Source organism: Dipteris shenzhenensis, chromosome 20 (genome assembly GCF_047967505.1).
Source record: "Dipteris shenzhenensis isolate YYH24624 ecotype China chromosome 20, Dip_SZ_1.0, whole genome shotgun sequence".
NCBI lineage: Eukaryota > Viridiplantae > Streptophyta > Polypodiopsida > Gleicheniales > Dipteridaceae > Dipteris > Dipteris shenzhenensis.
Window position 1 is genome coordinate 32,794,082 of NC_141615.1, and position 14,132 is coordinate 32,808,213.

Here is a 14,132-nt window from a genome sequence, read left to right on the forward strand (position 1 = left end):
GATTAGTATATTATTTCAGATTGTATCGAACAGATGAAGGACAAGATCATGTATGCTTATATTGCCTCACATGTGAAAACTCAAGGTCTGTGGAATGTTGAGGGAGCAAAAAAGCTAATGGAGCTATTTGAGCCCAAGTACAAAAGCTATAATGAAGATGATTTTCAGTTCTTCACATTTGTGAAGGACAGCATAACCAAAGATTCAAATGCAAACACAACTGCTGTGTGGGATATATGGACAAGCAATCACTGGTTCCATTGTGGGGAAAGTGGACAGCAAAGCAGAGAGGGGTGTGCAAGATGAAAATCATGGGGACAGTCAAGGTCTATGTGATTGTGGAGCTTGATGATGATGAGCCTGGTAGGACCGATCACCACCCACATGACCCAAGTGGTGCCACAACATCCGGGGCAAAGAAATATCTCACTTTTTCATTTGGCTCCAGGTGGCAAGCATAATGAAGTATGCTCTTTTTATAGAGGGTACCTTTGTGTCTCACCGTCACCTGCAATTTTGAAGACCAAATTATTTTGAGGAGGAATGGTTTGTAATCAAGGCCAAAACTGGGCCTTGTTAGTGAGGTTAGGGTTATTTTGGCTAGAGGAATATAGTGGAGAGGACTATAAGGTGTTTCCCCTTTAGTAACCAACTCCTCAGCTCTTTTTTAACGAAGCACCAGCATGCTGTCTGTTCCTTTTGCAGTAATAGCCACTGAACTCCTCAAAATGATGGGAGTTTTCCTTGTGTTGCTAACCTAGGATGCTCTCATAAAACTGGAACGTATGATTCAGCCCATCAACTACAATCCAGACAAAGTCTCTTTCCTAAAATTTTATTTCATTTTGAGTAAGCTCATTGTGTTCTCTTTGATACTTGGACTAAATTCAGCGATATCCTCTGTCTCTCCTTGTTGAAAAAAATACAGCCTGTTCTTCAAAGCAAGAGCACGAGGCTCTTTTATTGCATACAAGTCCTTTAGGACTTTCAAGTGCCATTAGGACTTGCTTTTCCTCAGTTTGATGCCCTTGCTGAGAGATTGACGATTGCAAATGCCTTCTATGTTTTCACGAAGTTTGTTGTTTCTCTAGCCTCTGGCTTAGTTTTGTGCCATGCACAATCTCCATAAATCAAGAGCTAAGTGGCGATTCTGAACCTTGTGCTTCCATATGATATTTGGATGACCTTTAGCACAATAATTGGAATATTCTTCACACATCACACATCCCAATGTATTCTTCACGCTTCACACATCCCTGTAATGAACGAAATTCTCTGGTTCATTGTAATCTCTTGGGTTCTATCTCTGAACTAAGACTTTATTGGTGATTTACAAGCCCTCTTACAGCATTGCAGTGAGCGCCCCCGTGACCTCTACACTGGGTATTTCTTTTCCTGTCCTGCATTTCCTAGGCTGAACTTGCTATGTATGAGAGAAAAAATCCCCTCCTAAAAATGGAAAAGGGTGGAAGATGGATGTGACCACATGAGCAGTCACACCTCATTAGATGTGCCATTCCAATTCTCCCTAAGACCTAGGTTAACCCTTAGACTTTAGGTTCTAGAATTTCAAAGGTTCCTTGACCCCTCTCCCTACACTTTAATTATATCAAACTCCTTTTTACCCCTTGGCAGACCTATAACCTAACATAACCATTTTTCCTTCCTATCTCACTCAATATGGCTATAATTCAGAGCCATCTGAACCAACGTTCTTCTCTTGACTAATCCCATTGAATAGCATACTAATTTGGGTACTATTGTGTACTCATGTCATGACATTCCCTCTTGCTTAATTTTTAGTTGTCCTCAGCTATTAAAACTAAATAGGGTTTAGTTCCTATCATGATAGTGTTTGTGGACTACATGCAGATTTTATCACTAGAAGTGTCCTAGAGTTCTAGGAAAAGGCTTATCTCTTTTCTTTGCTATCTTACTACTCACCTTCAAGCTTCTAGTGCAAATCTAATCCCTTAAGTTTATTTTTGCTTATTCCTTCCTTTTAATAGAATAATAATCGAAAGTATTCTTACACGAAAGTATTCTTACACGAAAGTAATTGTAAGAATACTTAGCTTTGTAGTGTCCGGTTGTTGTCCTTGTTGTCTTTCTTTTCGTGCAACTGCAAAATAAACAACTGGTCTAGTGACCAGCTGGGAACTATTCTTCTGTAATATACAAATGGTCTAGCTTCAAGTGACCAGCTTGAAACTACTCTTTTGTGCTAGCATATCTCTTGATATTGTTGAGTAATATGTTGCCTTCAATTTCAGTTTACAAGGCTGAAACAGATTAACAATTGGGTGGTAAGTCCAATCGTCAATTCCTTACAATATATTTTCCCATCGTACTATAAAAGATACACCAAGTAGATTGGCCCTATAAGGCATCCGAATGTGGAAACCCTCACTTACTACAATCAAACTCTTAATTACTCTTGGTACTTTCAAAGTACCCTCTTGCTTAACTCTTTTCAAAGTACCCTCTTGCTTAACGGTGCCGCACGAACAATTGTTAGCTTTTTCTCTATTTCATCTCTTACTCTAAAAACTTTTTCCTCCTAAGATAAGATTTAAGCATAACACAGGTTTCACTTTTCTAGGAACATTTTCCTATACCCGCTTGTCATAAATGTTGCAAGCTAGAAGGCTGAATCTCATTCCTTGCATTCAAATTGTGTATCACAGAGCCTAGCTCTCAATTTGTCTTTTTTATGCATACATTGACAGGTTCCTACTTCTAGCATTTTTTTCATGCTCAAGGGTCCTACTAATGCAATCTTTTTCTTCTATCTTCTATCTGCCTGGTAACTCTAGAAAGATTATCCAAAACCTGGCTGTAAATTCAGCAATACTCTCATTGTCATATTGCTTGAACCTTTCCCAATGGAAGGTCAGTTTCTCTTCATGCCTTGTTGGCTGAACTCATTTCTCCTCTCATTTCTAAAAAGACAACCCATGAGATTCTTGTGGGAAAGAGGGGTAACTCTATTTGTGGATTATCTAGTCAAGTTGTGTCTTAACTCTCGCCTAATGCATTCTCTTCATGAGGAGATGATGGTGTTCTTTCCATCTCTCCTTGACATAATGGAGGAAATGGGACAAGTTCATTATTTTGCATCCCTTCTCCTTCCATTCCTCCTTTCAACTAGTAACCTGAAATTAGCTTGCTGTAATTTCAAAACAGAGGTTTATTTTACAGCAAAACTTGAATGTTGTAGAGTTAGTGATACCAGCTCTCGCTTGATTTATGTTGAAAAACAAGCTGAAATAAGCCCTTTCCCCTTGTCTCTTTGCTGTGACCTGGTGCACTGAATTTGAGGCTCCCTTTTGAGTGAATTGGAGGTCTCTGTGTTGTTATTGGGCTATGTGATGGGTGGATTATGCCCTTAAAATCTCGTTCCGATCCGACTTCCCGTTAGGGAGAATGGGGGGGTTCCTTTTCTTGACGATTCACACCGGGGGGGGGGAGTCACCCCATCTGTCAATTTAACAAATTGTCAAAAAATGAGCTGCAAATCTGAGATTTGTTCTCATCTCCAAATCTCACCCTAAGTGCTTTGATCCCATGTTGGGAGCAAAAGGAAGCAGAAGGATGGAGAAATCAGCTGGCTTTCATTAACTTTCTCTCAGAATTTGGGGAGGGAAAACATGTACAAAGTGCTTCAAAGGAACAAACAAGACTAGTCACACTTAGACCTACATAGTACACAAGACTAGTCATACTTAGACCTACATAGTACAAAATCAGGGCAACCTTTGATGATGTGGAGAGTACCATATGGAGGTTTCATTGAGCCTAATGATGTCAAAATCGTAAAGGGATGGATGGCCGTGATCCATGAAAATGTAGAAGGCGCCCCCTCACCCTGCCTTGAAGAATCGCTCTTGCCTTTCAACGGTCTTTCTATATTGACAAGGGTAGTTGCAGGCAACACCTGCTTGCCCCCTCCCAATCACCAAGCCAGCGTGTTACCCAAATGTTCTAGGCCATAATACTGGCGATCGTCTACTAGACACTATCCTTGAAGCGCAGGCTTTTAGTGTTGTTGAGAGGGTGAGTAAGAGTTCTGAATGTTGGGACTGATGACACTCATTCCTTCCATCTGATAAGCTAGGAAGACCATCTCAATGGGAAAAGCATGTTGCTCCTCTGCTAACCATGTCACCATGTAATGAAGGGGGCTAATGTAGGAGTACTCTAGTGAGTGTTAGCGGGGATTGTGGAGGGGCCTACATAAGTCCAAACAGACCACTTATGTACTCACTTTGGATGTCCAAACGGGATCTACGAGTCAAGCTTCTCCGACTATCCTACAAGCTGAAAGGAACTAAGATATGGATGGCTGAAGAACTTACACGAGATCAATTGAAAAATAAGGCAGCGGAATTAGCTAAGGTCAAGGCTGCAAGGAATGATGGAAAATGGGCAGTGTACCGTGAGGGCGTAGCACTCATTAAAGAGTTTAAATCCAAGCCAAAAGACTCTCAGTGTTAAACTGATGTATGGCCGATTATCTTTCTAGCCAAGTCATAATGCAGGTACTCTGAATAAATGGAGTTGCTTTATGAACTCCCTGGGACCTACCCTCCATAAGCTGATGTACTAATTGGTTTTCATGTTGTCCCATAGACTTCTTGGTCTTCCGTGGACGTTCCATGCTTCTCTCTCTCTCTCTCTCTCTCTCTCTCTCTCTCTCTCTCTCTCTCTAACTACCCACACGAATTACTGTGGCCCTAGTCAGACGTGGAGCTGCAGCCAGGAGACCATGCCGGACTGCACCCATGGATAGCCAACAACGCTCTATCCCTGATATTATATCTCCGCAGCCTCGCCAGTCTTTGAGTCCACCATGACCTCTCTCCTAGTGCTCTAGTATCTGTTGTATCGAGCTAGACTTGGCGCCAGACTTGATGTGATGTTGATGATGTACATGATGTTGCAGTTATGACTGTCATACTGATGCTTTCCAGGACTATGTTGCATTTTGCAGGTTGTTGTATCAGGTTTCTTTTAGTCTCATAGACCCATCAGTCCCCAATTCCTTTAGCTCTCATTCTCTTACCCCCTTCCTCTCTCTTCCTTTTGCTAGTTCTGCCCCCTTCTGTAAATCTTCGCTGTCCCCTTTTCTGCATTGGTACCAAAGCTCCGCTTCTGGCACCTTTACTTCCATTGCTCCCCCTTTTCACCCTTCATCCTGAGTTCCTTAGTCCCAACCACAACAAATCGCCTCGATCAAAAACCCAGCGCTTGTTGCAAGGGTAGGCTAGTTTAGGTCTGGTTAGGTTAGGTCATGTACAATAAGGCTTGGGTTAGGATACATTTAACTTGGGTTGGATAGAAAAGTCCTAATTGTCCTAATTGTCCTAGTGGTCTTAGGTCAGGTGTCCTAACTATTGTAATTGCTTTAGGTGACTTAGGTGTCCCCCCTCCCAAAAAAAAAAAGCCACTAAACAGAAATTCAAGCCTTCGCAACCCATTTTTGAAGGCCTTTACAAGCTCTTACAAGGCTGTTTTCAGCCCCATTTGGGCACCGTTTTGAAGCCTTGTCATCAACCTTTCTCTTAAGCCTCTCCATCGACATTTTTAGTGTCTCTACACACAGTATTAGGTGCTTGTTACTATATATCTCATTGAATCTACTTCCCTTCATTGCACCGGGTAGTACTCGCTTGTGGGGGCAGCCGTGTTTGTCAAATTGGGGACTTTTCTTGCAGGGAGCTAGCCACATTTGAGCTTCTCTTTCCTTGTGACAGATCATTATGGCACCCAAGCGTGTGTCCCGTTTTGACGAGTCATTGCCTGGCAGTGATCCACCATCTGAGACTACTTGTCATGAGCAATTGCCTTCCTTAATGGGTGCATCGACTGGTGGCACATGTGTTTCTAGTCGGTCCATATCTGCTATATCTGTGGATATGCAAGCATAGTTCCTTGAGGCGTTCTCCCCCATGCTTCAGGATATATTTCTATAGTTGGGGCAATAACTTGGTCAGCAGACTGAGTAGTTGTTCAGCCAAGTTGCCGCATATGCATTACTGGACAAAGGCAAGCAGCATCTACCCCAACATGGGGATCATTCGGATTGCTAGGATGCCTTCTCCGCACCACATGGTAGTTTTATGGTAGATACTCAATGCACTTTTGGATTTCATTCCTTTAGGCCGTTTCAGTTTGAGCAGTATGCCTGAAATTGCTTTGGGTTCACGCACTAGTCCCATAGCATTGGGAGAGAAGTCAATCGTCCTTGCAGCCTTTTGGTATACAAACTCGACGCTGACATGCATTTCTGCTTTGAGATGCAATCAGTAGGACTGCACAGCCAGGGGTTCATGCTCTCATTGTGCCGCCGATGAGCCATATAACCATACACAGCTCATGCGTCATATAGGTGGCTCTACCTTTCAGCAGGGTGTTGGCTATGGACAGCAACCCGCTAGTGATGATATGCTGTTTGAGGCTTTGCACTCATACCATGGTCTGTGAGGAGATGCCATTCCATCAGTATGCAAACCTTAAGCATGATGATGCCCATACATTTAGGGGTGACCAAAACACAAATTCTGCTCTGAAAGATGTCAAGATAAGCTCATTCCCACTCCTCGTGAAAAAGAAAGATGGTTTATACTGCATGTGCATCAATTATAGGGATCTCAACAAGGCCAATATAAAAAACAGAGTTTTGATATTCAGGATTGATGATCTGTTGGATGAATTAAAGGGCGCTATGAGATCACGCTATCATCAGATCAGAGTGAAAGAGGGTGACGAGCACAAAAAACAGAGGTTTATATGACTTCAAGGTAATGCCATTCGGGTTGACTAATGCATTGGCCAGCTTTTAGTGCTTATGAAAAAAATATTGCAGCCACTTCTCTTCTAATATGTGCTGGTTTTCTTTGATGGCATCTTCATTTACAGAAAAAGCAAACGAGAGCACATTAAGCATGTCAAACAATTGTTGGAAATTGCATCCCCCGCCCTTCCCCCCCTCTCCCCGCGCCCTCCTCTCTCCCCTTTCCCCGTGCATGAGTGCCATGCAGCAGATTTGATTGCCACACGGCAGGATAACCACTTATGAGATCGCGTGGCATGTGACTGCTAGATGGCACCACATTTCATTTTTGGTTTTATGGTTTTGAGCCCTTCATTCAAGCTCTAATATCTTTTGGACTATTTGTCAAAGTTCAATTTTGACTGGCCCGTAGTCCGGTCGATGGTCCTAGGTTATTATTCCAACAAATGTATGCTAGTAAGTAGATTTTTCTGGTTTGTCTCTACATTCTGGGCACCTCCAAAATTTAACAGGTTTCAAAAAATAGTAGATAGGTTTTTCTTGTCCGTCTCTACATTTTGTGAGTAAGTCCCACTTGATCCAAAGAAAGTACAAACCGAAGGGTAACATAGTCACAAAGACTTAAATGACTTGAATGCATATCACCAACGTTGAAAATAACTAACAAAAAATGATGATTTGAATTAATTAATAAACAGGATTTGCCATGTGCAGAAAACAGATTATGCATGATGAGAAGGAGCTTAGGTGTGACCTCTCTAAGCACAATCAGAATATTTGTTAATAGTGATTAGAAAATGCATTAAGAACTACAACCAGGGGACTATCCTCATTAGGAAGAGTACCATACAAAGTTCTCAGAAAAACTCATTGTGCTTTGAACTTTCTTGTTTGACTTGCTTTTCAGATGAAGACATACCAGCAACATCCACAAGTTCTGATTTTGTTGAAAGAAAACATGATTTTCCAGGGATGGTATTCCTTCTTCACTTTCTTTCTCAGTCCCTGTCTTCGCATATCTCTAAATATATGATTCGTAAGTCATCAGCTTCTCCCTGCTCGCTGCTGCTGCTCCCCCTCCTCTCTCACTTCACCGCCCTGCCTCGCTCTCCTCTCCTCCCCCTCCCCCTCCTTCCATTCTGCATGCCTCTCTAAGCCTTGACTCTTACCCCTCTCCTAGCCTCACGATCGACGGCCCCCCCTTTGGCACGGCGTTTTCATCTCCTGCGGCCAGTGCGGGCCTTGGTGGCGTGTTTTGCCCTGTGCATGATGGCTGGGACTCCCCCTTGGAGCTCTTGGGTGTGGCGGGGCTCAGCCCTTTGGTCTTGGCTACCCCTTGGTGGTGTGGCCACGGCTAGGGTTGTCAGAGTGGGCTTCATCCTCTCGTAGCCCCCCCTCTTTTTACTTTTCCTTACTTGTTGCAGCATGCGTTTGTGTTTTGTTATGAAGAATGAACTTGGTGGTGACCATTGGTCTGGCTAGAGGGGTTCGCATGGTAGTGCCCTCGATTCCCCAAGCTGTTAAGGCTCTTCTTGTTGAGAGTTGTGGTGCCATGAGCACATAATTAGAGGCTAAGGTATGTGCTAAGGAAAGAATTAAAGTAGCCACCCTAGGATGTGGACTACATGATGTGGAGATGTGGATTGAGGATATCCACAAGGAGAGATGTGGATGAGAGGATCCCACAGATGTTGACTATTCAAAGGGCACTCTCTATAAGAGGCCTATCATGTATTGTTGAGTACAAGAGAAGAAATGCACATTCACTCAAGATTCTGTTTATGAGTCCAAGCTCATCTATCTTGGAACCTAATTGACTTGAGGTACATGTCATTAGCATTCTCCTCATCATGTTTCCACATAGGTTCCATCCACCTTAGAGTGCTCCATAGATCCTGAGTCACGCATATTTTGTCATGGTATCAGAGCTCCCTTGCCTTCCGCTGAGGCATTGCGATTCTTGAGAGTGCGACAGAGATAGTGAGATTGAGATTTCTCTTGAGTGTCCTCCATGAGAGTCCACTTCCGGTGAGAGATCTTCATCCATCCTTTGATAGAGAAATTTCCGTTCATGTGATAGGAATTTCCGTCGATTAATTTTGTTGAGAGAGATTTAGTTTGTGAGAGTTGCTTCATGAGGAATAGAGATGCCATTTCCTCCATGAGATTAAGAGAAATTTCATTGTGAGAAAGAAAGAAAGAAAGAAAGAAAGAGAGAGAGCTTCAAAGGTTCATAGGGAGAAAGAGTCTCTCTGTTGAAAGAGATCTGAGAGGAACACCGACACTCCCAGCAGCACGTCCGTGACCTCCTGCCCCAATGACGACCTGCAACAAGCTTCCGTTTCCTGGTCTCCTCTGTGAGCTCTAGCTTCGGTCAGCAGCTCCTTCTACAGTAACAACTTTGGTTGCGCGCTGCAGCCTACATCTCCAGCAACTAAGCCGCTCCCTACGACCTAACAAGCAAACACCTACGCGCGAGCTGCAAGGCGGCTCCTACACCGACTACAAGGCTCAAAGCTCTCCTCTCTACAACAGCTCCAGCGCGGCTCCTTTGAACTGCACATAGCTCACAGCCAAGCACTCCCTCTCCAGCCTCGACTCTACGCCAACCCTCTAACGGCCGCCTTCAACCGAACGACTTTGCAATGGCCTGCAAGACCACACGGGCTACAACAGACGAGCCCTCTACAATAGACTATTCGCACCAGCGCCTCCTACATGCCCAGATCCTTTAACGTCCACGGGTAACAACCAAGGCTGGAGCCAGCCAACGCTCTTCCAATCGCCTCCATTGACGACAAATCTCCTCCAACGCACCTACAGCAAGTGACGACCACAACAGGGCAGTACGCACACATAGCCAGCACCAATGAGGCAGCCAACAACGAAGCAAGCTCCTGAGGCGCAGCCCAAGACTATCAAAAGCAGCAAACGATGACCCAAGCATCTCTAGCGGCTCCCGTGACAGAGGCGAAACGCGCCATTGAGCCAAGCTCCTAGTGCAATCAACAGCTTTACGACGGACAGTACCGCTCAGATGACTTCACCTTAGCGACCAAACAACCCACGAGCTTCATCGCTCCATGGCCACGCCATTCCGTTGACCTCTCGCGGTCGTCGCTTCTCTGCATGGAAGCTTCAACCTAAGGTTTCAGACCTAAGGCCACCTGGCTGATTGCTACGTGGAAGATAACTCCTAACCACAGCTAGGTCAATTAGACCCTGGGTATAGTAAATGGCCACAAGAGTGACACGTGGCACTCTCATCACCCACAAGGGTTGGGTCAAGTTGACTTGGGTTAATTGTTAGCCTTGGTTCAACTATCTGGGTTGCAACATGGTTGAGTTAGGTTAGCCACAGTGGTCAGTGAAGTGCCATGTGATAGCTAACCTCATCTTGCACAGTCAGCCCTAATTGCCATGTCATTGGCCATGTGGCAGAATGCCAAGTCAGCAAAGTGCCACCTAAGCACAGAGGCCCTTACTAAGCACAGTGTGTCTGCAGCATATGAACAGCCTCTGCCAAGATCTTTGATTGTAGAGACTAGCTGCAGGGTAGGGGGGGAATTCTTACAAGAATTTACAGCCTCATCAATCACTGCTTGCTTACCAGGCCCTTTCAGAATGTGAAGTCGAGCCTTTACTTCTGCCAGTTCCAATCATAGTTCTCTCACTGCTAGCTGTAGATAAAAAATCTGATTCTGTTGCCCAAGGATGGGTCGTTTTGAGCCTTCTTGTTGGTAATTCCGTGCATACGGAGAGGGTGTCATTGCTGCAACTGTAGAGTATCGAGTCCTGATGGATTTTGAAGGAGTTGAGTGAGTTGAGAGGGACTTGGAGGAGAGGGTAGGCCAGTCGGTTGTCTGTTGAACCCCTAGCTTAACCTAACCCCGGGTTGTGTTGGGGGTTTAGCCCAACTTGGGGTTAGGGTTAGTTAGCTGCTTCTAACGGGTACGGAGGGAAAGGTACGAATGGAGAGGTACGGTCTGCTGTTGACAGACTGTACGGTACTGGCTGCCTGCTGATGGGCTGTATGGACCCAAACAGGCATGATGCGAAGTGTTGAAGTAGGGGTAAAATTGGCCTTTTTGCGGGGGGGGGGGGGGACTTGGTCTTAAGGTTAGTGTGAATGGACTTTAAGTCCAATTGAGGGGTTTGAACCAAGTTAATTCCAGTTAGACTAACTAGCCAATTAGCCCAACTTTCCAGTTACTTTAATTGGACAGTTACTCTAGTTAACCTAATTGGTTGCATTTAGTTACTAACTGAAGGTCCATTCAACTAACCTAACCAGACATTGCCCCTCTTCTTCAGAAAAACTTTGACATGCTGTAACTTCCAATCCAGAAAGAATTTGCACACGCTCCAAAAAGGAAAAGTGATCGCCTTTTCGAGATCTACGCGCCTGTCAAGTCAGAATCATTGTTAGCAATTAGACACTGCCAATATTGAAAGAAATCAATTGGCAAGACCTTTGCAACAAATGACAAATCAAAGCATGAATGCACACATCGTTGTCATAAGCATGCCAAAAGCATAAGTGGATGAGATGACCATAGCACGAAGCATGGCATCTACACATAAAGCATTAAGGCACATGGTAGAACAAAGCATCATGCATCAAGCTACGTCAAGCAAAGAAGACAATGACATCGACAACATGTATTGAGCAGCAAAATCCTTGCCACCTTCAGCCCATATGTTTGTGAATCAAACCTGACCACCTGAGAGTAGCCATGTAAGAACCCAGGGGAGGTATTGACATGTAAAAGCCACACTTGACCACCTTAGGTAGCAATGCATGAACTAAGGGGAGGTGATGGAATGTAACTCACATCTGACCACCTTGCAGTAGCCAAAGGATCATGGCACCAAGGGGAGGTGTTGAGAGTTGTGCTGCCATGAGTACATAATTAGAGGCTAAGGTATGTGCTAAGGAAAGAATTAAAAAAAGTAGCCACCCTAGGATGTGGACTACATGATGTGGAGATGTGGATTGAGGATATCCACAAGGAGAGATGTGGATGAGAGGATCCCACAGATGTTGACTATTCAAAGGGCACTCTCTATAAGAGGCCTATCATATATTGTTGAGTACAAGAGAAGAAATGCACATTCACTCAAGATTCTGTTTATGAGTCCAAGCTCATCTATCTTGGAACCTAATTGACTTGATGCACATGTGATGAGCATTCTCTTCATCATGTTTCCACATAGGTTCCATCCACCTTAGAGCGCTCCATAGATCTTGAGTCACACATATTTTGTCACTTCTCTCTCTAGAGGACAAACACCAGGTGAAGAAAGCCGTACAGTCATTACAAGACATGGCAGTGGTGGGCTGGATAGTTGGCCTCACGCCAAGCAGGAGCCAGGTTCGTGATTGGATCAAGGCGAGCTTAGCATCAAATGGGGACCACATTCAGGAGGTTACCATGTATGCTAGAGGGGTTTTCCTTCTCCATTTGAGTTCCCCCGACTCTACTTTGTCACTGGTGGAGCGTAGCCCGATCCTTTTGGGTCTACATCTTGTTTACCTTATCCCTTGGTACCATGGTTTCATGGTTACGATATGGAGTCGACCCATCGCTTCCCTGTGACACTCCGATTCCCGGGGCTCCCCAAGGAGTATAGGTCCATTCTCCACACCACTGGGGGAGCCTTTGGCACGATGTTGGAGCTGCCTCCTCAAATGGATGCTTTAGTGGTTGCAGATGATGTGTCCGGAGACTCTCTCAGAGGAGATCCTTCTAGAGACACTGAATGGTGGTGAGTTCACACAGTGGATAGAGATTTCAGATGTGCCAGGGCAATGTTTACAGTGCAGGTAGATGGGACACCTGGGATTGTAGGAGAGGTCAGAGCAGGGATGCGCCGGCCACGCCCTGAGTAGAGGACTGCTTGCCCAAAGGGAGTGTAGCCTGGGACAGGTCAGCAGATGGAGTCCTAGACACCTTTGGTATAGTCCTCTAGAGGGGCGTGGACCATGGTAAAGCAGAAGAAACCCAACAAAAATGCCCTAAAGCAACGAAGACGTCGAGCCAAGCAGTGAGAGTGGAGGAGGACAAAGCGTGAGGCCACTCCTCAACTGTAAGGGAATCAAGCTCCTCCCTTGTGTAAGGGGAAGCAGGTAGAGGTGACAGGAGCAGACCACCCTGTGTACAGGACACTGGAACTTCCACTGCTATTGCTCAGGCAGTTCCACCGGTTTTAGCGGGTTAGGGTCCTCAAGAGTCGACTGAGTAGCAGTATTAGAGGGCTTTAGTAGTGTCAGTGTTAGCTGATCTTGGGATTTCTTCCTCTGCTCCTACGATGGCCTTGAAAACTCCTGCTCTAGCCCGCCCTCCCCCCCACAGTCTCCCACCCCTTCGCCCCTCCCTCCCTTCTCCTTCCCCCCTACTGTTGTCACCCTCACCACCCAACGTCGAATTGTCAGCCCTCCTCCCCTCCCCACTCCACCTCCCACTGAGGCAGGTCCAGCGGTCTCTTTCTCATCCTCTCGTCCCCTCTTGCCTTTGACCCAAAGCCTCCGGATAAGGGTCCAACAGAGCTCCCCCCTCCCCCCTCCCCCTCCCCCCCCCCTTCTTCTCAGGCTATGGCCTCCTTGGTGCAGTCTCAGTCTCCCACTCCTCTGTAGGACACAACCTCGTCGCAAAAGGCCTCTCTAGGAGACTCATCTCAGTTTTCAGGTCCAGTGCCTCACCTTGAGAGGCCTTTGATTAGGGACTTATGGAGGATCGGTACCTGATGCTTACCCCCTTGTTCTGGAGATGACGGTTATGATTTTGCAGCCCCGCAAAGGGGGCCTTGATCAAGGTGATCGGTTCTCGCAGTCACCCCTTCTGGGGGTTCAATTCGGCCTCAATAGGAAAGGAAAGGTGGATGCTGCCTTGTCCGATCGAATGATGCAAGATCATATTCAACCATGGCAGTTTGGCTACTTTGCAGCTATGTTTCTCCCTTGAGAGGCTTGGCATAGGCTATGCCACAGACGTCACCTGCCTTGCACCGGAGATACATTATTCACAGGTCACGCATTGGCCTCTACACCAGTGTGCAACCAAACTGGGGATTGAGGTTCCCTTTATGATGCAATGGGCTCTCAAGATTGGCATGGAACTTGTTATGTCTTTGATTCAGAGATGCATGGATGCAGATTACCCTCCATCTAAACCCCCCTCGAAATCTTAGAAATCATATATAGCCACACTGGCTCCTTCTCACAAGAGAGTCCTGTTTCCTCAAGTCCCTTCTCCATGAGCTGGACACTAGTGAGTTGGAACGTGCACAGACTCCACGGCCGTGCACGACAGCAGCCACAAGACTTGATTCTGAG

At 45.5% G+C, this 14,132-nt stretch overlaps 1 protein-coding gene across 3 annotated transcripts in view; it reads left to right on the forward strand.

The window, feature by feature from the left end:
- Window positions 1-14,132, forward strand: part of LOC147889555 (S-adenosyl-L-methionine-dependent methyltransferases superfamily protein) — a 132,816-nt gene that overhangs the window by 13,900 nt on the left and 104,784 nt on the right. For all 3 annotated transcript variants that reach the window (XM_087391668.1, XM_087391669.1, XM_087391667.1), the window contains exon 2: window positions 7,704-7,771. In XM_087391668.1, the coding sequence (XP_087247794.1) occupies window positions 7,704-7,771 (68 nt within the window). The remainder of the gene's footprint in view (window positions 1-7,703; window positions 7,772-14,132) is intronic.